Source organism: Myodes glareolus, chromosome 10, assembly GCF_982192425.1.
Source record: "Myodes glareolus chromosome 10, mMyoGla1.1, whole genome shotgun sequence".
Taxonomy (NCBI): Eukaryota; Metazoa; Chordata; class Mammalia; order Rodentia; family Cricetidae; genus Myodes; species Myodes glareolus.
The window spans coordinates 42844364-42868652 of NC_142035.1; the positions used below are offsets into that span (position 1 = coordinate 42844364).

The window sequence follows — 24289 nt, forward strand, 5'->3', positions numbered from 1 at the left end:
ATCCTGCACGGTCCCAAATTTAAATAGCGTGCTCATGCAACATCTCCTCGAGATCTCTGATTTGACTTGAAATACAAGAGAGAGTTGTTCAATAAACACTTGGAATATGAGGCCCAATCTATACAGGGCCCAAGGTGGGATTGGCTGGCTTGTTGGGGCTTAGCAAATAGGCCAGTATTACCGAACAGTGGTGGATCCATATGGAAATGAAGAATGGATACATAATGAAAGGGTTGGATCTTGCGAGCACTTATTGTAAGAGAGACAGAGGCCATCAAAAGGCCTTGAACAGAGAAGTGGTTTGATTTAAAGGCTGACTTTGGTTGTCAGGCTAGGAAGAGAGACTGGATACCCAGAAGTATAATGTGTATGATAGGAAACCATTAAAAACCAAGGTGAAATGGTCGCCGTGACTTTGGCTAAGGTGGTTGCAGTGAATAAGTACTTGACGTCTTAATACGTTGTGTTATGTTTCAAATTCTTGGGTTTTCTGCTTCCGTCAAAAGGAAAGAGTAATAAGCAAAAATGCCGTTTGAACCTTTCAGATAGAAACTTCAAAACTTCCTTGTCAGAATCAAAGATTCAACTGATGATTGAATAAATTCAGAAGACATGTGCCAACGATCTTTGCTGCTTATGTAAAATGTATGAATGCGACTCCCACGTCTGACTGACTACAGTGACACCCCAGAGGCATAACCCAAGAAACAGAGAAAGGAACTCTCGGGGTTAGCCGCTCTGCTTCTGTGTCGGGCATAATTTTGTACAATTTTCTTAGCACAGGGCCGTACACCGTCCCTTTGATGACAGCCTTTCCTTTGGTCAAAACTCACAATTTGAATTGCCAAGATTTCAAGAGTTTTAAGATAGACTCATGGGATAAATGGTTAAATATGCTTCTTGATTTAAGTTTCACCATGCCCCCCTTAAAATGTCAAAGGCTTGAGTAAAATCACGCAATAGTTTTCAGATGTCAACTATACTTTTATAAATTTTGCTTTAAGCGTGTTTAGGATGCGTGTATTAATAATTTTCATTGCCCCTTTTACCCCAAAAGAGGACTCGGAAATTAGAGATATATTGAGATTTTAAAATCCAATTAGTAGTAGAAAAATGCAGGCAAAGATGCATGGTGGCATGAACATGGGACAGGAAGCTGAAAGGGACCCCAAGGCTCCTGTCCTTGAGTGTGCAGGCTTTTTGTGTATGGCCATGGAAAGATGGAACACCTCTCATTCAATGCCTGATGCTCAACTGGGATTTAGTGAGAAGACTCAAGACCGTCTCCTTAGCAGGTGGAGAGTATCCCATTGGAGTCTCTGCCTCAGTCCAATATAACTAATTGCATATTCCCACATCATCTCATTGCCAGGGAGGGAAAATCCGGAAAAGGAGGAAGAAAGGAAGTTACCCGGGGAGAGAAAAGAAGGAAGCATCAACTGCCCCCGAGTGAATGAATCTATGTTACAGCTTGGTTTAAACTTCAAATCTATCATGTTTTAGAAGTCAGCTGGCATCAGGAATCTGTGAAGAAGCCCAGTGCACACCATCTTAAGGGGTAGCTGCTTCACAGGCAGAGATTCGTCAGTATGTTTCTGTCATAATCACACAGTCCAATTTTCCAAGAGACATTGAAGATTTTTCAACACAAAAAATTTCTGACTTGTGCACAGTATGGGCAGCTGTGCGATAAAGAAAGTGAGGGAACGGCTAACGCCATCTATGTTTTCAGTTCCAGAGAGCCGAAGGGTCGCTGAGGCTCGGCAGTGGTTTTAGAACATAGGCATCAATAACAGCAACAGTGGGATCTTTGGTGACTTGGCTTCAAACATTTATCTGTCTAGACTCAAGCCTACTTGCATGTCTTTCCTACTTCTTGCCTGCATTAGCTGGGGAAAACAGCTTTGTAAGACTGCATGGAGCTAAACTCTATACTGCGCGAGTCAATTCCCTGTCATGCACAAGCAGTTTCCCGCAGATGTCGCATCTCTGTTAAATTGGGACTAGCCCAAACATTAAAGAATTAAATATTGCCACAAGGAATGGTTTTGTCTCAAGAATTGGGTTGCTTAGGCTGTCTCTCCCACTGAAAACAGAAACAATTTGGATTTGATTTTAAAACTATCTTCTTTAGAAAACACTTAATCTTAAGGAATGACCAGGCCCAACCAAAAGGAACAAGGTACCCAAGCAACTGAAATCTAAATGCATTGCATTGCCCCTGCGGGCTCTTGTTCAAACTGGAGCATTTGAATTCCTTTCTGGAAACTTAGAAGTGTGAAGATCCTGTACCCCAAACCTGAGGCCTCTCCAGAGTCAGGAAAGTCACAGGGAATCCTCCCTACAGATGGCTATGGCCTCCAGACCATTGACTCGAATAACCCAACAGAACTTCTAGAAAGAAAAGAAAGCACACAACGTAAGAGTTAAAACTTAGTGGATGAGCAGGGTAGAACCAGTGCATCAGAAAGACAGTCAGGAAAAAGTAAAAACAAAACTGTCCACAGGGAAGTACAGAAAAAAAAGATGAAAAAAATCCTAAGTGAAGAGGGGGGAAAAATAGTAAGAATCTATTTTGTTCATGTGTTTGTACACTAGTGTGAGGGCATGCACATGCATGCAGACATATGTACAAACATGCACACAAAATAAAATCCTAGAAGTGAAGGAAAACATTAAATAGAAGCCATTGTTTGCTGATCGCTGATAGTTCTGACAGAACAGATGAAGCTCTGTGTCTGGCCATTGCAAACACACAGATACATTTTAGAGTTATCTGTCTGGCCACTTCAAATACACAGATACATTTATAAAGTTATCTATATGGTCATTTCAAACACAGAGATACATTAGAGTTATCTGTCTGGCCATTTCAAACACAGATACATTATAGAGTTAGCTGTCTGGTCATTTCAAACACACAGATGCATTATGGAGTTATCTGTCTGACCACTTCAAACACAGAGACACATTATAGAGTTATCTGTCTGACCACTTCAAACGCAGAGATACATTATAGAGTTATCTGTCTGGCCATTTCAAACACACAGACACATTATGGAGTTATTTGTCTAGCTATTCAAATACACAGAGACATTATAGAGTTATCTGTCTGGCCATTTCAAACACACAGATACATTATGAAATTATCTGTTTGGCCACTTAAAACATACAGATACATTATAAAGTTGTCTATCTGGCCATTTCAAACACTGAGATAATGTTAAAGTTATCCGTCTGGATACTTCAAACACAGATACCTTTTAGGTTCATCCGTCTGGGTGGCCATTTCAAGCACACAGATACATTATGGAAACAACATATAAGATAAAAGGGAAAAGAATAAATGAAGTCAAAGGGGAGAAATACAAACCATGTCTAAAGAACTACACTAACACTTAATTACACTGCAGGAAGGCAGCACAATTTTATCCCCAATGAGCTGCCAGAAAGTAACTTCCAGCACAAAATTCTATACCCAGTGAAAATGTCACCGCAGAAGGCAGGCAATATGGACTCTTGTGCACATATTTTGAACTAAAGAATGTTTGACAAAGAAGGCTGTGAGCCTGTAGGTGAAAATGACTGAGTAGTGATGCCTGGCATACACTAGTCTCATCTCTTGGGAGTTTAGGCATCTTTATGATCATCTCATGCCATTATTGTTGTCAGTGTCTTCCTCCCTCAAGGACATCCAAAAACAACTGGGGGACACAGTAAAATTAGGTCGAAACTTCTGTAGAGCCTTTATTCTCCCTGAAGGAACCACTCCTTACGTATCGGTGAGATGTATAACTAACATTTTTGCTAGTTTTACTGTATTTTAGAGTAGTACTGTATTTTAGTGCAGAGACATTGATGCTTTTTTATTAAAATTTATTCTAATTTTAGGAAGTCTTTATGAGCACAATAGATTTCAAAAGTAAATCGAGATGGGATAAAGAGAGTCAAAAATCATCCTGATAGCCAAGTATCTTCTGTAAGGAAAATAAACACATCTCAGTTTTATATTCAAGAAAATAAAGGATAATTGTATTTGTTTTCTAAGAACACAATTCTGTGCATAGATTAAAAAATGAAAAATAATCTCATATAGAACAGATGAAACCAAACTACTGTGTGGGTTAATCAAAATTTGACAATGAGGAAGGCATGGCCCAAAGGCAGCTGGCTCCCACTGAGGAGTTTGCGTTCCCAAAAGGGGTTTTAATTGATACTGGCAGGGAACATTCATGCTTACCCATCAAATGACAAAGATGAAAGGAGGTATACATGAATTCATTGAGTAAAGGTTTAACTTTAGATCCCCAGGTTAAGCCTTTCCCTTGTGAATACCAGGTCAGATACCAGCTGCGTCCAGGGCTCCATGTCAGAGATGTCAAGTCCTAGATGAGCCACTTACAGAGATGTCAGAGGAGAAATGAAGAAAATCCGTCTCTCTTCCCCTCATTGAGAAAAGAAAGAGAGAGGCAGTGGCTCCCCGATGAGATGCTCTTCGGGAATAAAGGAAAATGCCCTAAAGCTTCTTGGGATTCTCTCTTGATGAAGAGCTAAATTAAAGCAGAAAACCTATGGCCTAAGAAATACCGAAGACAAATTAATGTCAGAGAAAGAAGAAATTATGAATTTATCGACTGTTTTATGAGGTCAGGCCGACAGTTCATTAAGAAGTCTTGCCAAAAGACGATTCCTTTTAGGAAAGCCAGTAGCCGCAGAGTGATCAATACACGCTGGGCTGTCTGCAACAGATTGAGGGCAATGTGCTGGAGTAAACCTCTTTCAAACGCTCAGGAATAAGAGCAGAAGGGCCTCTGTATCAACATAACATGCACTTTAAGTCGACACAGGCAGTGGCTGCCCGGTAGTTGTAGCTGAGCTCTTGCCTCGCTTCCAACACGTTTTGGATGCACTAATTCTTTCTTATTGGCTTGGCAAACCCAGGTAAAGAAATCCCAAGGAAACCAATTATGTCACTGAGTTGGAAGCCTGAGCAGTGTTCTTGCAAGCGTCTGAAGGATGCTGTGGTTGAGTTTTGCAATAATTCATATCTTAGACACAACCGAAGACATACATTTAAGGGCTCAGTGGAGCAATTGACCGCCAGAAAAGACATCTGAATATTTCTTGGGAACTGAGAACTCCCTAGAAAAGGGGCAGAACATCACCTTTTGATGTCTATTGAACATCACCAATAGATGTCTATTGTCTGTAACTTAATAAGTCTCAGTGGGACTCAGGCACAGCAATGGACAACTTGATCGTCTGTCAAATCAAGGGTCAAAATATTTATTTGTTGTATAAATTGCCTTTAAGGATCAAACAGCTCTTTTTTTTTTTCCCCAGTGCTCTCAAAAGTTGCATGCCAATGGAACAGATGCACTGTACTTCTTTATAATGGAAATAAAAATGAATTCTGCCTACCAAAGGTGTCTGCTACTAGTCACACATGGGACATTCCAAACTAAGCTTTTCCATGGGGGCCATCATGTGCCCCCTGGCAAATAGGAACCGGAAATGGAAGATGCTTTTTCTGATTAACTATACTCTACTTTGATTGCTCTGGTGCAGATTAGTAAGAACATGGGGACTTGGGTTCACTGGGTGCCTGAGTTTGCTGCTGTATGAAGGTTCCACAAAGCTCCACTTTGCATGAACCTTAAAGGCAGCTGGCTCTCTGCTGGCCCAGTGAAATGCCTTGCCATTGACGTACTATTGGCTTTCACCCATCGGTTAAATTTCTTGTCTTAACTTTCCTTTGACTTTTAAAAGACAAGAATGTGTTTATCAGCAAGGAAGAACATTATGTAGATAAGTCTAGAGTTCAGAACATCTCAAAATAGTAGATTAGGGTAAAAGAGGGCCAACCAAAGAGTTTTCTCCGTGTTCGGGCCATGAGTGTGGACACTGACACGTGACATTATTACATAAATGAAGTGGGGATGAATTAGTATATTCAGTAAGATGCTGAAAGACATTGAAGATGAGGAGAGATGTCATCTAGTGATATTTTTACTATAAACAAATGACTATGCATTATCAGGTTCTATTAGAAATATTTTCTGTTCCTGTTTTGAGAAGACTGCTGTTCTCCAGAACTAAGAGTGAACTCTGGGTGTGCTTTCATGGGAAGGATGCCAGCTCTCCAGTTCTTTGTCACAGACTCAGGACAGTTCATAAATTTCTCGATGTCATAAAGCCACTCTGCCTTGTCATTAGGCTCACTGAATGGAACCTGACTCCGTGGACCTGCTTTATAGTAACTATTGATTGTTTTCATTTCCTTCAGCTTTTCCTTTTCTGTCGCTGCTCTTATTAATTTTGTTCACATCGATGTCAAGCTCCAAAGCCCTCCCAGGACTGCACTCAAGAGGGATGATGTCAAAGGCGGTACTCTTCTATTTCTGGTCCACATCCCACAGTCACAGAGATTCGAGGTCTGCTCAGGAACCCTGGTCTCTCCTAACCTACCATTGCTGTTCTGGGCTTCAGTTCCCAGCTCACATTTGATCTCTATTGCTCATTACTGCTGTTTGCAAGTCTGGATCAGGAGTGTCTCCAGATGCCCATGAATAAAAGCTCGGTCTATGGCTCAAGTGCTCCAAGAAATTGGTAGAACCTTTAAGAAGTGATGTAGGACTGAGCATGGTACCTTATACACCTATAGTCAGTAATGAGGAAGCTGAGGCAGGAGGACTACTGTCACTAGGCTGTATAATGAGCTTGTCTCAATTTTTTTTAAGTGCATCTATTGGGAAGAGATGAGCTCACTGAGAATTTGCCCTTGAAAGAAACATTGAGATTTTGGTCTCTTATCTATGTTTCAGCTTTTGCTGCTAAAAATAAACACAATTCCTCTACCATGTTCTATCTCCATGACCTGGTGTGCTACTATAGGCCCAATGCAACAGGGTTAGACAGTGTGAATATAAAACCTCTGAGCTTGTGAGCCAACATAAACCTCTTTCCCTGTTGAGCTGATGATTTCAGGCATTGGGTCGCAGAGGCGGAAGGCTGATTAATGTTCCTCCTGCCTTTGTTATCATTTTCTTTCATTTGCTTTATATCTTATGAGTTGACATGATTTTTTTTGTATTGTTTTGATGGAGACGGTGTCTTACATAGATGGCTTGTAGCCAAGGGTGACCTATAAAACCTCCTGATCCTTTTGCCAAGTGCTAGGATTATAGATGTGAGCTACCATGGCTGACTTGACATGCAATTTCTCATTTTATTATCGAAATAATGACTTTGAAAACACACTCTTAAGCTTCAAAGGACACCCTTAAGTAAATGATTTGGCTTGACATGGAACCAACAACCTTCAAAGGCTGCCTTCAAATCCACTCACAACACAATGGCCCTAAGAAGAGCATCACAGACAAAAGAGCAAGTTTAGCTTGGCTCCTAGTTACACTAGGAAAGAAAGACAAGGGAATGACTAAGAATTCCTAGGAACACTTTAGATCTTTTTGGAAAAGCCAAGGAAGAAGAAACGAAAGCCTCTAAGTATATAGCTGTAACACAAAGCCCTGATTACTGTGTATTCAGTATTCGATGAGGAAAGCTTCAATTGTGTGTAGGTTTCTGGTGACCATAGCACCAAAAAGCTGAACTCCCTCCGTTAGTATCCAGGCACACCTTGGCCCTGCCCCTTGGGAACAGTCACCTCTCGGCTTATGGCAATAAGTTCCACTGTACACAGTGTGCAAAGGTCCCTTTAAGAGACAAGCTCCAGCCGGGTGGTGGTGGGGCATGCCTTTAATCCCAGCACTCAGGAGGCAGAGACAGGCAGACATCTATAAGTTCAGGGCCAGACTGATCTACAAGAGCTAGTTCCAGGATAGACTCCAAAGCTACAGAGAAACCTAGTCTAGAAAAAAAAAATCAAAAACAAAATCAAAAACAAGAGACAAACTCTCCCACTCCTGATTTCTCTCTTCTATCCTAGGCAAATTGGTCTCAGCCTCTGCTCTCCCCTCCCCTCCCCTCGCCTTTCCTCGCCTCACCTCTCCTCCCTCCCTCTCTGTCTCTCTGTCCCTCATCATTCTCTCTCCCCTCCCTTTTAATGAAGCTCCACACTCAAGCTCTCTCTTTTGAATGGTTCTACATAAGATGATGATGCAGGAGCCTTAGCAGCCAGCTTGTCGTTGACTTTATAACCTGAGGACAGCAAGCATCCACGCTGAAATTCTAAAACTCCCGGCTCTCAGAGTTTGCTGAGCCACTAAACTAGCCGCCTGTCTCTAGAACTGGCTACCCATCCCTAGAAGCGGCCAGCTCTCCCTAGAAATGGCTACCCATGCCCAGAGCCACTTATTGCAGATTGAATGAGGAGTGTCCCCCACAGATTCATGAATTTGAACACTTGTTCCCCAACTGGTAACACTGTTTAGGTAGACTATGGAATTTTTAGGAGAAAGAGCCTTGCTGGTGGAAGGACATCACTGGGAGAAACCTCCGAGGGTTTAAAGCCCCAACCTACTTCCTATTCTCTCTTTCTCTGCTTCCTGCCTGTGGGTGAAGATAGACTCAGTCAGCTTCCTGTTTCAGCCACATGCTTCCCTGTCTCTTTTGCCATTATGTGTGCTCTCTCCCTCTCTCTGTCTCTCTCTGAAATGGTAAGCCAAAATAAATTCTTCTGTAAATTGTTTTTGTTCATGGTGTTTTATCACATCAGAAAATTAGCTAATATAGTATCTACAGTGTTCCTAGAACTGCCCCCCATCCTTAGAATAGTGACACCGCTCAAATAGTAACAGAGTCAATTATCAAGCTGGTACTGTTTATGTTCATTATTTATTTACTTGCTTAGCTAAAAATGTGGTCTCACTGTATCGCCCAGGTGAGCCGTGATCTCCCCATCTTCCTGTCTCCATCCCCCAAGTTAATGGGATTATATACGCATGTGAGCACGCCCAGCAGGTTTAATTTGATTTTCTGTAAAATTGTACTCGGAAAGCTAAATTGACAAAGGTTATTAGTTGTTTTAATGTTTGGTTATATCCAGTGAAGAAGATTTAAGGTGCTTTAGTAGTCCCTTACTTAATTTGATTTTAATCATGATGACTAGAACAGTCACACATGTGGTGCTATGTGTCCACACTCCCAGCACTGAAACACACACACACACACACACACACACACACACACACACACACACACACACACAATGAGGGCTATAGAGAGAGCTCAGTCAGTAATGTGGTTGCGTTATAAACATGAAGACATGAGTTGAATATGTACAACTTGCACACACAAAACAAATCTATGCATGCCGCCGTCATGTTCTTGACATCTCAGCATCAGAGAGGCAAATGGGTCCCTAGCCAGCCAGCCTAGCTTACCTGGCAAATTTCAGGCTGGTATGAGACCCTGTCTCAAACAATAAACATGGATAGCATCTAAGGAATTATCCTCTGGCCCTCACATGCACATGGGCACCTACACACGCATAAATGGACATACATATGATATCTATGAAATACTTAAGTTGTATAATTTTAACAGACATGCATTGCATTTTATCTCTGACTGAAATATTTTACAGTCTTGAACCAACACACACACTCAAAGGTAAAACAAAACTGAGAGGAACAGCAGCTGTCAGAAGGGCTCTTAGAGGTCTAAAACTGGTTGTGAAACTCACTCTAAACGCATTTCATCAGACTAGGATACAGAGATGACAAATCCATCCTTAGAAGCTAACCTTGAAAATGTATGTGTCTGACTAATTCATATTTTTCTTAAATTTTAGTCAAATCTGGATTTGCTACTTGAAGTACTTGAGCACTTAAGTAAGATAGATTCTGAAAAGAAAATACAGGGCCCCCTCCCCCAATATACCCCAAAGTGCCAAAATGCCAACCTTAATCTGCCACCTAATGTCCTCAGCTCAGGGAAGACTCAGCCTCATTACTCTTGTGCTTTCGGGGCCATTTCTAAGGAAAAAGGGGCACAAACACTGTGACAGCAGACAGTGAATCTGGCCTCGGAGAGGACTGCTGTGTGGCCTGTGGACAGAGGAACAGTGCTCCACCAGAGGGGCTGAACCAGGGCTTTGAGGGGTCATCAGCTGTTGAGAAAGTTGGGCAATGTCAAGTCGTCATGCTCTGTTCACTCCATGAGTTTCCCACTTTAATATTTTTAGACCATGAATGACTGTGGACAACCCAAGGAAAAGGAGACGAGAAGTCCAAAGGGAGACTTCTATGAGGCAATCGCTCAAGTTATGTAAACTGTATCCCACTGTATTAGCATCAACAGCCTGAGCAGCTGGCCAAGCTTTGTATATTTATAGGGGAAACCTAAGAATTAACAATATACAAAGTAGCTATCAATTCTTGCTTGAGGATTTATACGGCTAAGCCTGAAATCTTTAGAAATAACAACTATCAAGTGACTATCATATTCAATAAACATGAAGGCTACAGAACATAAATAACTCTGAGAATATATTTAGATTTAGCCATGAGTAATCTCGCTGAAGCCAACCACGGAATAATACACACAAATAAATAAACCTAACACTTGAGCTTTGCAGACTCAATTAGGTGGAATGACAGTACTTTCGAGAAGCTGGATTTTTAACTCTAGCTTAAAAGGGGGGGAACCTAAAAGGCACATTCTTTTAAAAAAAAAAAAAAAGAAAAAACTTTCACCAATAATGAAAATGGACAGTATATTCTAGACCTGAATACTGCTGACTAACCCGCAAAAACTTGATTTACAGATAGTCCATTCAACTTGATGTCCATAGACAACTAATTTCAACAAGCTGCAAGCACAACCTGCTCTGATTTATTGTTTTGAATTGAACCCAGGCCCTCATGCATGCCGAGCACTCTCAGTACCACTGAGCTACACTCTAAGCTATAATAAAAATTTAAAGGACTGCACTGATGAGCTGTTGCTATGGGGGGGGTGTCAAAGAAATGTCTTTCCTTCTCTCTTTCTTTCTTTCTTTCTTTCTTTCTTTTTTTTGTTTCCTGGTTTATGGAAGATTTTGTTGAGTCAAGATCAGGGTGATCTTAGTGAAGGGTGTCCTCTGCTGGGCAGAGTCTGATGTTACAGCATCACACGATGAAGTTGGTTGGTCAGAGGAAAAATACCTTTGCCCGAGCCACATATCAGACTACCTGAAACCAAACTCCATGGAGAGGGTTCTGCACACTCATATTTTTTAGACGGTGCCAGTTGATGGCAAATACTTGCAGAATATTGTTGTATTTTGACTATCACAAGAAATGAGGAGTTTCTCACACAAGGAAGACCTGAGAAGTTGTGTGAGGTACTTACATATACAAGGAGATTTTATTTTTCCTGAATAGAAAACAAACAAGCCAGGTGAGTATAGACATTCAGGGTTATTTAGCTCCATTTACCTTGGGCTTCTCCTCTAGGATCTGCTGGCGGATCTCCTTGTGTTTCTCCACAAGCTTTTCTTGTCTTTTACTTTGTGCTTCCTCTAACTATAAGAAAGTTACCAGAAGAAAAGAGTCATATTAGGAAACTAGCAAAAAACAAAACAAAACAAAAACCAATAAAGCCTTTATGCATGCTATAAGAAACAAAACAAAACAACAACAATAAGAAAATAAACCAAGGTTTTTCAAGCCTATAGTATCAATGATTTGGTCTTTTGGGAAAGACTTGCCCTCTGAAGCTAGGTAAGGGAAACCCACGGCAGAGCAGTTTGGTGACAGATAGACACATGTTGTTGTAAATGTCTGAAAATTTCCATCACACAAACTTTCTAAAAGCTTAGGTACAGATCTAGATGTGGATGACACCTTTATCACAGGTAACAATGAAAGGCCTTTTGAGAACGTCTTTTCATATCACTTTTTGGGGGGTTCCCAACTTGGGTAGGGATTCCTCCCCATCCGTTTTTACAGTCCTTTTATTTAGGTCTTTTATATGTATAAGTCTCAATAGCCAGAGCATGCATGCTTTTATGCATGCTATCACAAAGCAGCTGGATGCTGGTGATGAGTAGACACAAGGAGGCACAGCTCTCCTCTCTGCAGTTCACAATGAGCCTGGTGACTGTTCTTGTGACATTTGCAAAGGAGACAGGGTGAACAGACATACCCTCTTGATGTACTGCACCACCTCCTGGATATATGACCGGATCATCTCTGTCTTCTCCCTAAATATAAATGAGCCAGAGATCATTAAACCAACCCTCCTGGAATGTCTACGGTTTCACTCATTGTATAGCTGTTGCAAGAAACGTCCAACCTGAAAGCGGGGGGGGGGGGGGGGGAGGGTGCTGTGTCTCCCCAGGCATAGACCCTATTTCTATTAGATGCTCCCAAGGTTGTTTAACAACTTGAGAAATGAGAATTTAGCAATTTCCCAAACAAGATCACTTTCCCATTTTCCTTTTTTTTAAAAAAAATAAAATAAAAGGCCCAGAGTGCCCTTATTTGAGAGCTTACTGTAAAAAAAAAATCTGACAATGAAAATTATAGAGGTTTGAATGATAATGGCCCCCATAGGTTCATCCATAGGCTTAGTCACTGGAGAATGAAAATCTTTCATAAAATTAGAAGGATTAGGAGATATGGCTTTGTTGGAGGAAGTGTGTCACTGGGTGTGGGCTTTGAGGTTTCAAAAGCTCAAGCTTGAGGGTCTTTCTCTCTCTCCCCCTTCTCTGTTTCCCTCTCCATCTCCCTTCTCCCTCACCTCCTCTCTCTCTTGCCAACTTGCCAATCAAGATATAGCTCTTAGCTGCTGCTCCATCACCTTGAGTGACGCTACACTCCTGCTATGATGATACTGGACTAACCCTCTGAAACTGTAAGCAAGCCCCCAATTCTTCCTTTTATAAAAGAGTTGCCTTGGCCATGGAGTCTCTTCACAGCAGTAGAACAGTTACTAACGTAGTAAGGAGGGGCAGGTCCTTTTGTTCCGTCCTGCCCGGCTAGCTTACACCCAAAATAACTGGTGCAGGAGAATTATCTGTATTCTGTCAATCATGTATTTTAATAAAACGCTGATTGGCCAGGCAGGCAGTATAGGCGGGAAAACCAGACAGGAAGTAGAGGTGATACAATGAGAACAGGAGAATTCTGGGAAGCAGGGAGGTTCCTCTGTCACTCCTGCGCAGACCACCGAAGAGGCAACATGTAAGCTGACAACTGAAAAAGGTACTGAGCCATGTGCTAACGTAGATAAGGATAATGGGGTAACATAAGTTATAAGAACTAATAAGTAGCCTGACCTAATGAGCCAATCAGTTTATAACCTAATGTAGACTCAGTGTTATTTTCTTTGTTGCTTGCTGGCTGTTGGGGTACTGGGAGAGACAGAAACCCCAACAAGCCAGCCCTCCATCACTACAAATAACCACACAGAAATTGTATTAATTAAATTACTGCCTGGCCCATTAGTTCTAGCCTCTTATTGGCTAACTCTCACACCTTGATCCAGCCCATTTCTAATAATCTGTCACCACGAGATCGTGGCTTACCAGGAAAGATTCAGCATGTCTGTCTCTGGCAACTACATGGCGGCTCTCTCTGTCTGCCTTCCTCCTCCCAGCATTCAGTTCTGCCTTCCATCCTATCTAAGTACTGCCCTATCAAAAGGCCAAGGCAGTTTCTTTATTCAACCAATGAAAGCAAGACAAATACAGATGAATCTCCTACACCAGCTAAGGCAGGGATCATGTGGAAGATTAATTAGCAGAGAAGTTTTACTAAAGGGCCTTTGGCTAAGACACTTGTTCTCTGAGAGAACAGTAGCAGGTTCATCATTCTAGTTAGGGAGGGGGTACTTTCCACTCACTCTTCCATCTGGCTTTTGTCTTTGGACTTGGCTTCCGTTATCTTCTCCTGCCTCTTCTTATCCATTTTCTTCTTTAATTCCTTCTTCTCTCTGAAGTTACAATAGGGAGAAAAATCAGACAAACCCAATAGCAATCTGTAGTTCATGCATTCATGTCTATTCAGGCCAATGGGGAGGGGATGAAGGCTTACTTCTCGCAGATCTCCTTGAGCTTCTTGAGCTGGTTGTTCTGACACTCCTCGGCAACATCTGTCAACTTCTGAATAAGCTGGGGAGAGAAAAAACCAGTTTGATGTTTTCTAGGATCACAGATCCAGGTTCCAGTCCCTGTTCTTCCCACCCCAAACATTAGCATGAGGAGTTAGACAGTCCACAGTGGACACTGACCTGCTGTGAGAGTAACCACAGTCTAACGTTGGCAGTGAGGGCATGGTTTCAAAGGATCACATTGTCTGTTTGCGGTTTTGTTTGTTTGTTTTTTTAATAGGAAATCCTCCTGATTTTCTCCTTTAATTGAATTGAATTCACTAGATTTTCATTCCTGTTCCTGCAGCTTGGCTCAGGGCAAACTCAACCAACAATGTGGGCCTAGGCTTCCTCCCTATACTCTGTATATACAGACTGGGGATATAAAGTAGAGGTAATAAGCTTTAAAGGTATGATTGGGGTCAAAGGTCTATACCTTTTCTGAACCAACATTTTCTTGGTTATAAACCAGGTCATTGCTACGTTCATCTCTGGTAGTTTATAATGGAAGTTATAATCAGCAGTGTAGAATTCCGCCTTTCTGGCTATAGCTTTTGATCTTGTTGACATGCTTTGAGGATGGCATCTGTTACCCTTTTCAGAAAATGATGTAGTGTCCTTGGTGGAGTCAGGGGGGATAACTTCAGTAGACACAAAGAAGACCAGGAATGCTTTTCTGTGTTCTTGTTGAAGCTTGGGTTGTGTCAGAGCAATAACTGCATCGTTTTACATCCATTTTCTTATCAAACCAAGATTCAAGACAGAAACAACTGTATTTTTGTATTCTTAATTCTACACATGGTTCTCGACATTTAGTACATGCTCAATGAATGCTTGTCAATTACAGGGAAGTAAATTTTCATATCAATCAACCCTCACTCTTCATTCCACATTAAGAGTCTGTGGAATCTCAGGTGACTATAGCAACAGACCTAAACCCTTTCACTTCAGCATCAAGTATATGGCATGGACTTTCTTCCAGATGCCCTACTGTTATTTCCAAGGTAAAGATTTTCTTCCCCAAAAGATACAGAGCAAGATTAACTGACTAGTTTTACATAAGTAACATCTATCAAATAACAAGTCAGTCATTCCTCAAGATCCATGAAAGATTGGTCTTGAAATCTCTGACATTTATCCAAATCCATGGATGCCTTGTGCTAAATGGTGTAACACTTGTTGTAATTGTCCTATACCCTTCTGTGTACTTTAAATCATTCAGATTGTTTATCATATCTAGAACATATTATCATATTTAGAACTGTAAAATAAATTTAGACAGCCTCCACCATCTGGAGAATTTACCTCTGTCTGGTGTTGTTCTCCATTGTGGTTTCAGAAGTTGTTTTTAAAAGTCCCTTGAGCTGGGCAATGATAGCACATTCCTTTAAGCCCAGCACTTGGGAGGAAGAAGCAGGCAAATCTCTGAGTTCAAGGCCAGATTAGTCTACAGAGTGAGTTCTAAAACAGCCAGAGCTACTAAGAGAAACCCTGTCTTGAAGAAACACACACACACACACACACACACACACACACACACACACACACACACACACACCACTCCCCCACAGGACTCAGTAGGCAGACCTCTTGCTCTGTTAGCATAAGGACCTATGTTCTAATCTCCAGTACCCATATTAAAAGGCAGGCATGGCCATTCCCATCTGTAACCCCAGCCTTGATTTCAGAGGCTTAGAGAGATCGATATTCATTTATGATAAATATGAAAGGTAGAACATTTATACGTGAGGTCAGTTAGATCTGAAGAGCTATCAAGGAGGATATGGTCCACAGAATGCCTATTTCACCATTCAGAAGAGACTGCCTGAGCATGGCTGCCACAGTTGAGGAAATCATGCTTCATTTGGTGCCATTTATCAAATTGTTCAGATGTAAAATACTATTTTCCCCCACGGGATTCATACAAAGCATTGTCTCACTACTTTGTTCCTTCTCCTAGAGTGTCTTCCTCCTGTTCCATTTGCCCTAAACGTTTCCCAGAAATTATTCAGAGACTCCCCACTTTGCTACATTGGATTCAGTTGGGGAGACTTCTTAGGAATGTTGACTGCAAGATCTTGTTCCTGGGCTTATGCACTGGAGGTATCTGATGGCTGGGCCTGAGAATGAGTATCTTCATAAGCACCTTGGGGAATGTGGCTACTTTGGTAGTCCCTGAAGTATCTCCAGGCACTCATTTGACAGCCTCACACGTCCCTCTCTGTGTTTTCATCTGTCACTCACATGATCCTAGATGTCAGAGGCCTTGGGAGTTGCAACAGATGACAGCTCGTGTTCAAATGTAAACCCACCAGAGGAATGATTCTCTGATGGAAGAGAATCCCATCCAGTAAAGACCTACGGAACCACCGACTCTGGAAACCGTTGCTCCTGTCTGTAATTTCACATTCACTAAAGCAGCTATGGTATCTCCCAATATCTGCATTGTAGTCTGTAATCTCATGTGATGTGTATATGTAATTTCATGATTGTGTCTCAATCTTATGGGCACATATATCCATGGGTGGTCAGGAAGAGGACTTCTCATTAAACTGTATGATTTTGATCTAAAGAAAATATACTAGAATATGCTTCATAACTAAGTCCATGGGGACTTTAAACCACTTAAAAGCCTGCATTGTTTCTTTTACTCAGACTAACACAGGAAAACAATCTCTCCTCAATCTGAGACAAGCTACACACAATTAGTTCATTTTCACCTCAGAGCAAGTTCAAACTAGACTGAACGTTTCTGTAAATGTATCATTAGTTAAAAACTTCACACAGATGTACAAGGTCAGAGTTGCAAATGTCTAACCAAGGTTATTAACACAAAGCAACCTAAAAAATCATGCCAAATCTTTGTTTACCAAATCTGACTGATAAAAACCTACATATCACAGCTTGTCTCACCTGGCTCTGTGCCCCCAACCTTGGATCACAGTGTCACACCAGAAACTTTCAAAGCTTTCATTGTCATGGTAAATGGCTCAGCTCCTTATCATTTGAACAAGAAATATACTATGACCAATGAGATGCCATTCTTGCAACTTTTTTCCTCATTGCCTTAAACCTCCTGTAAAAAATGTATTTAAGCTCGGTGAACAGAGAAGTGAGGAAGAATTAAAACAAGGGAGAACTAGAAAGAACTGGAACTTAGAAGAAAATTAGAGGACAGAAACATAAGGACCATAACAGTACATATGTGAGAGTTTATTCCATACCCCTAAGATAAAAATCTCTCAAGTTCAGTTTCACTTTGCTGTGGACTCAAACCTCAAACCCTGCAGGTGGCCTTGAAAAGCTGGACTTTCAGGCTATGTCTATCTGCTTACCTGCTCTGTTTCTTCCTACCTATTCTCCTCACCCTTAGCACTTTAGCAATCAGCCAACAAAGCCACAAAACTACAGACGACCGCGCTTTCCATCCACTCAGTTCTAACATTTACTTTAATTTGGGTTAAGTTCTTAAACATGGCTATACCAAAGTCCCCCAAGGTTCCCCTGGCTTTTTGTCCTCAGATCCTGTGAACTTGGTTTTTGTTGTCCCCAATCTTATTCCCACTTCATTCGCTTCCACTGTGTGGGAAACTATTCATTTCAGTCCAAACCCAACAAGTATTGATCAAGCATCTACTTAGAGTCTTGGCACTGTTCTAGAAGTCTGGCTCATGACTCATCTGAATTGATCTTGCTATCATGTGTCCTATGATCAGCAGCTACGGCAGGGCAAGGACACTCATTAGAAAGAAAAACTCACAGGCCCTCCCCTAGACCAATAATTCAGGCTCTGTACTTCCTCAAGATTCTCAGGACAAAATGTGCACCTTGGAATTTGAGAAGCCCTGTCTAGATTATTGAGGAAGATCGTGGCACCATTAAAGAAGTCATTTCCGTTTGTCTGGCCTCTATCTCAAGGTCTTTGGAACTTTGTGTTCTCTTCTTTACCCCAAATTCAATGTCCACATCTCGGTAACCAGGGTGGTTTGGAAAGCACTGGGAAAATACACACAATTCCTGACACATCATATACCATATCATAGGTCCTTAATTTGGTTTGTCTTTTTTGCCCAAATTGCATTTCTTTTCTTCCTCTCATGTCTTCTCTACCTGTGGGCAGATTTAAAAAATCACCCCATGCTTTTCTGTGAACTGCCTGTCTGCATGGGATCAACTCCCTCTGTACAAAACCACATTTCTATATACCCTCCCGGAACCATGAACTCTTGCTCTTTTACTTGCCTTTTGTTCTATTTCTAAATAGGATAAGAGCATCCATATGATACTTTATATCTTTAATCCCAGCAATTTGAAGACAGAGAATCAGTCATTCAAGACCAGCCTGGGCACACAGTGAGACTTTGGCTCACCAAACAAAACACAAGGCAAACAAAGAAGCAAAACAAATGAAAAAAGACAAGTGATTCCCACACTGCAGTGGCTCCCTTCTCACCTCCTTCAACCTTAACACTGATTGGGGTTTTTTGTTTGTTTTGTCAACTTGACATCAGCTGGAGTCACCTGGGAAAAGGGAATCCCAACTGAGAAAAGGGTTCCATCAGATTGGTCTGTAGGCAAGTGTGTAGGTCATTTCTTTAGTTAATGATTGATGTGAGAGGGCCCAGCCCACTGCGGGCGGTGCTGCTCCTGCTTAGTGAAAACTGAGCAAGCAAGGAAGCAGCATTCTTCCATGGCATCTCCTTCAGTTCCTGCTTCCAGGTTCCTGCTCTGAGTTCTTGCCTTGGCTTCCCTCAATGGATCATGACTTGGGATATGAAAGTCAAAGAAATAAGTTTTTTCTTTCACCAGTGTCCTTAGGCCAGTGGTTTTTTGTTTATCACAGCAATAGAAAACAAGTTAAAACACTGCCTTAATTCTGCTTCAAATATTGAAATTCATCTCATCTTTCATTAAGATTTTAAAAACCTTCTTTGTTGCTGAATTTAAGGCTCATTTCTCAGAATTTTAATTATTTCACAGATTCCTAAATTTTCCTGGTTCACAGAACCTTTAGAAACTCAATGATGCTTTGTTCCAATGATACCTTTAGGCAAAAGAAAGCAAAAAACAAAAAAACAAAAACAAGAACAATTGCTATAAGGTCCAAACAACTTAATGCTAGTAATTTGCATAAGATTCCTAGCAGATGTTCCTGTTTCTATAAAAAATAAAATAGCTATCTCAAAATGTCTCTGTCAGTTTTGTGTTGTGTCTGAAGGTGCATTTACATTTTGGTATACATTTTGGGAATAATTACTTTAAACTTCATTGAATTGGCCACTCCTTTCACACAGAAATCTCATATTTTTTCAACAGGAATTACCACAGCTATTCCTCTTTCAGCTTTTTTAGGGGCTTCATTTCAGTGAAGATCTGCATGCACCCAATGATCAACCTTAGCTGTGAATGCTTCCACCTCCCCACATACGCATCTGCAGAAGCAAGCTGAGGCTTCCTCTCTTCTCAGAGACAAGACTTTCCCTTTGTATCAGGCACTGTTATTCAGCTCAGAAGTGCACAAGGCCTTTCCTATCCTCTTGGGTACTTTCAACACCCACCAAGTCATAGACATCTGTGAATCCCTCCGCTAACGCAGCCTTCTGGTAACAAGAGCCCTGTTTGCACACGTCTGCAAACTGCAGTCTCTACCTTGCAAACATGGCTCCCACGACTGTAGTCTCTCCTTGGCTTTTCTACTCCAGCCCAGATACTTGTCCTTCTTAAATGTCTCCCAGACTTGACTGGACCTGTCCTCAGATATATTTTTCGACTAGTAGTTTGTTCCCAGACCTGTCTGCAAAGACTTCTGTGCACACCTTTTTTTCATATTGTTTTACCCTTTCAGTAATATTCCCATGTGAACAAGACAACACAAATAAGGGTCACTCACTCCAGGGATTGTAGAGCTGCCTTGGATTATATTGCTCTGCCTCAACCATTCTCATTTCTATTTGAAGTTTGTTTAATTAAGTTCCAGGTAGCAGCATGCGCACTGTCTGTCACAACTTGGCTAGTAGTGCCGGAAATGGGATGATGTATGTGCATACACAACGGGTCTCTTTCCCACCTCATTGAGTAGGCTTGGGCCCATCTGTGCCTTCTCATCCAGCACTGTTTCTCTCGGAAGCACTTATTATGCTTTCTGACTCATGTTTGGCTCCTGTGGGAACTGCTCTATACTTCAGCCTCCATCCTTTGGCCAAAGTAATTGATCCAGAAGATCATTGATCTAATCATAATATGTGGAACTTCACTAAGGTAGTAAGGTTGGCCAATCATATGACCCTAGCAGGACTCTTTCATAAGATTTACCTACAGGTCTATGGAGAAGTAAATGAAACCCTGCCTTGTCCACCATTTTGAATAAGAATGATACTAAGACTAGCCAGAAACAACAGAGAACAGGGAAGTGGGACCAATCACATGAGAACTACAGGCAGTACAAAATGATAGTTCTCTGCCAACCCCTTTCCTTAGATTTCCACCATACTTTTTCATGATTTATCCTCTCCACTTTTTCTAGTGTATATTATTACTCAAGTTAGTCTGCTGTAAGTTTCTACCTCTTGCAATCTGGAGAAACCTGACAAAAGCCAACAACAGCAAAAAGCCCTAAAAATGGATCCACTGCTACCAAAAAAAGGTGAAGGAACTTGAGTTTTTATGCAAAGTTTGCATTGCGTGAGATGTAGACACATGACCCAAGGAGTGGTTTTCATAGTAACAGAAACACATTTTAAAAGCTCACTTTTAAAGCACTCACCCAAGGGCAGAGGGCAATAACGTTTTGAGTTAAGTGTGTATTAGCTACAAGCCTCACCAGGAATGAATAACTATAGGGAGCAATGGAACAAAGATTTAAGGTTCTACAGAATGAACCAAGAGTGCAGAGGGCAATCTGGAATTTTGCAAATAACATTTAAGTTTAACTTTTGATTAATCTTTCTTTCCTCAGAGTAATACACATCTTTTTTAGGCAGCTTGTTTGTTTACTGTTCATGAAAGCCCCTTGGATAAACATCTAAACAATTTAAAGAATCAAAAAGCAACCCACACAAAAATAAACAAAAGCCCTGGAGAATAGAATTTCACGCTTATTTTCAACTCTGAACTAAATTTGAATTTGTTTAGTCACTGGAGGAAGAGAAAATTTTTTCCACAGAAGAAAATAATTCCCTGGTGCTAAATCAAAGTGGATAAAAGATGTGTGGACAGAAATGATCATATTTATAGTCTCTCTGAGAGAGATGGCTTTGGAAAATAGAAAAACATCCAGTGTCAACATTAAGCATGCTCCCTTCCTCTTTCACTAACTCTCTGAGAGGGGTTGTCTCTTTCATTAATTCCTGGTGAGTGTCAAAGTCCTTCAAGTCAAAGCCCCTCTGGGCAAGGGCCCTCTCGTGAGTTTTCACTGTGAACTGGTCAACTTCTACAAAGGAGAAATTTACAATGTATGTTAATTATTTAGTGATCCAAAGACCAAACCCAACATGACAATTTAAACACATGGTAGATATTTACTCTGGGGTGTCGTGTCCACTGAAGTTGAGAGATCTTCATTCCTATATTCAGCAGCTCCTTATTGAACATCTATGGCATCACATACAGTCTGACTGTGTGCAAAGCCCTGTCCACAGAGAGCTGACTTTCTCTATTCATTTTGTTCTCTTCTCAGAGAAGGAAAATTTGGAAGGAAAGGTAGCCATCTTGATTATTCATTAACATAGTCTTTCATACCTATGCAATCACTTATTTTTATGTTCCATAACTGAAGTTAATCCATACCTACTTACTTGGATATAAATGCTTTGGCGTTATTTGTTTATTGCAGTTCTCAGAAGCAAAACCAGGTACTCACATATGACAAGCAAGTGATCTACCACTGAACTAGACCTAGACCCTCCGTCTGAACTTTAAAATATCTACATGCTCCTTAGATTAAGTTTCTGTTATTCAGAAAGAAATAAAATTGAAAATCCGGCCAAGACTTCATTGTAAGGAATTTCCACCGACAAACTCCCAGCATTTTAAGTTCTTCTTCACTCTGAAATTAGGCCACAGTAAGAGTTCTTCAGCTTTTGGGAGATGTGAATGGAATACTGTCACATGCTTCCTCACAAATATGTCTGTTACCCTTCTGCGAGGCTTTAAGTTACAACCCTTGGAAACTATTTACAAACCAGTAAGTTGGATGCAAAGAGCTATCGTGGTCTACAGCCTAAGTGACACATGATGGGTTGTGTCACTGCAGCTCTTTGGGTTTTATGATTTGAAAGCCACAGTGACCACTTAATTCAGAATAAATTAAATCAATGCTCATTGCTTAAATAGCCATCATTGCACATAGATGTTTTCAGATAATTAGCAATGTGAGTCTGACGAGAGGAGATAACATTTGTCTTGTTTGTAACTTGCTCACGAATCATGGGCTCTATGGTCCATTTGGATGGCTGGCCCAGAGAAGCTGCCCCATGGAGATAAACATCACATCAGCCATTCTTTTTCTAAATGCAAAGCATATCATTTCAGCAATCTTTATTTGCCAGATGAAATGCAATAATTCCTGCAATTCTAGGCTGTTTGAGCTAAAAGGCCAGTCAGTTGCATTCAATGGAATTTTTCTGACACCAATGTCTTCCTCCTCAAGCTGCTTTATGACAACACAAAAAGCTATTCCCTGATTTGCCTTTGGGTTTTGTTGTTCATTGTCATTTTCTTTAATCTTTCCTAAATAGTCATTAGCATCATTTAAAATACATTAAGACAAGACAATATACAGTATAGAAGAAGAAGGAGGAGGAGGAGGAAGGAAAGGAGGAGGAGGAGAAAGAGGAAGAAGAAGAAGAGGAAGAGGAAGAGGAGGACAAGGAAGAAGAGGAGGAAGAAGAGAAAGAAGGAGGAGGAGGAGGAAGAAGAAGAGGAGGAAGAGGAGGAGAAGGAAGAGGAGGAGAAAAGCCAAGGTTGAAAAATCTGTTGCTTTAAACTAAACATTGTAATTATATTGTAATTATTATTTTAATATCTCTGGGAGATGAGTCATTCCTACATTCTATGATATAAGAGAAACTAGAGAAACTAACATTCTAGTCAAAGGAGACTTTCTAAGAATTCTTCTATAAACCTCTTGTTTTAGAAGTAGTGATACAGACATCAAGAGATAAAAATAGTTTTATTAAATGGTACATATGTGAAAACATAAGCCATTTTTCCTTTCCTCGATCCTGCACAAATTATCTTTGGTAAAGAGCTATTACCATATTCTAGACCTTGGTTAAATTTCCATGGATTGTTCTATTAAATCTAACATGCCAAATCTGAGAGATGTGCCCACATTGTGCAAATCTAAAATTTCCTCTGATTCTATGCCTTTTTGATGTGGGATTTCCCTCTTCATTATGTGAATACCATTCGTTAATAAAGAAACTGCTTGGAGCCTAAGCAGAGTAGGGCAGAACAGAGCAAGGTGGGGAAAACTAAACCGAATGCTGGGAGAAAGAAGGCAGAGTCAGAGAGAAGCCATGTAGCCCACTGGAGACAGATGCCAGAACTTTATCTGTTAAGCCACAGCCACAAGGTGATATAAAGATTAATAAAAATGGGTTAAATTAATATGTAAGAGATAGCCAATAAGAAGCTAGAGCTAATGGGTCAAGCAGTGATTTAATTAATATAGTTTCTGTGTGGTTATTTTGGGAGTCTGAACTGCCAAGGAAACAAACAAATGGCTGTTCCTACAACAGGTTTTCCTGCATTCACACTGTGCGTTGTGATTTACACCCGCTCAAAACAAAATTGATTCTATTTCTCTAACCTTTGTCAAGTTATATGGCTTGACTTTACCAACATAACAAAAAAGAAGTTAAGCACTCTTGAGAGACTTTCCATAGAGGTTAGATAGCTAGTAAATACCCAGCGAGATGAGGGGCCCTTTGAAAGAAGGGTAAATAGTGAATATAAAGAGAGAAAGAGGAAACTAAAATGGGAGGATTAAATGAGGAGGGAAATGGAAGGACAAGGTAGGAGAGAGAATATGGGGAGAGACAACTAACATTAAAAGTTATATGGACACCTATTACTCTAGAAGCTTCTTAAAATACATTCACATATACAAATATATATGGAATTTAAATGGAGATACCATATAATGGGGGAACAATACACCAACTAGACAACTATACACCTTATACCACCAAGTTGACCCCCCTGTACCAGGAATGAGTTACATCTTGTTGAGTCATTGGCCAAATGGATC

At 40.8% G+C, this 24289-nt stretch overlaps 1 protein-coding gene across 2 annotated transcripts in view; it reads right to left on the bottom strand.

The window, feature by feature from the left end:
- Plcb1 (phospholipase C beta 1) overlaps positions 1-24289 on the bottom strand; it is a 700152-nt gene that overhangs the window by 74109 nt on the left and 601754 nt on the right. For both annotated transcript variants that reach the window (XM_087911176.1, XM_087911177.1), the window contains exons 28-31: positions 13983-14059; positions 13792-13881; positions 12091-12148; positions 11382-11468 (exon numbers count right to left, since the gene is read on the bottom strand). In XM_087911176.1, coding sequence (XP_087767302.1) covers positions 11382-11468; positions 12091-12148; positions 13792-13881; positions 13983-14059 — 312 coding nt within the window. The remainder of the gene's footprint in view (positions 1-11381; positions 11469-12090; positions 12149-13791; positions 13882-13982; positions 14060-24289) is intronic.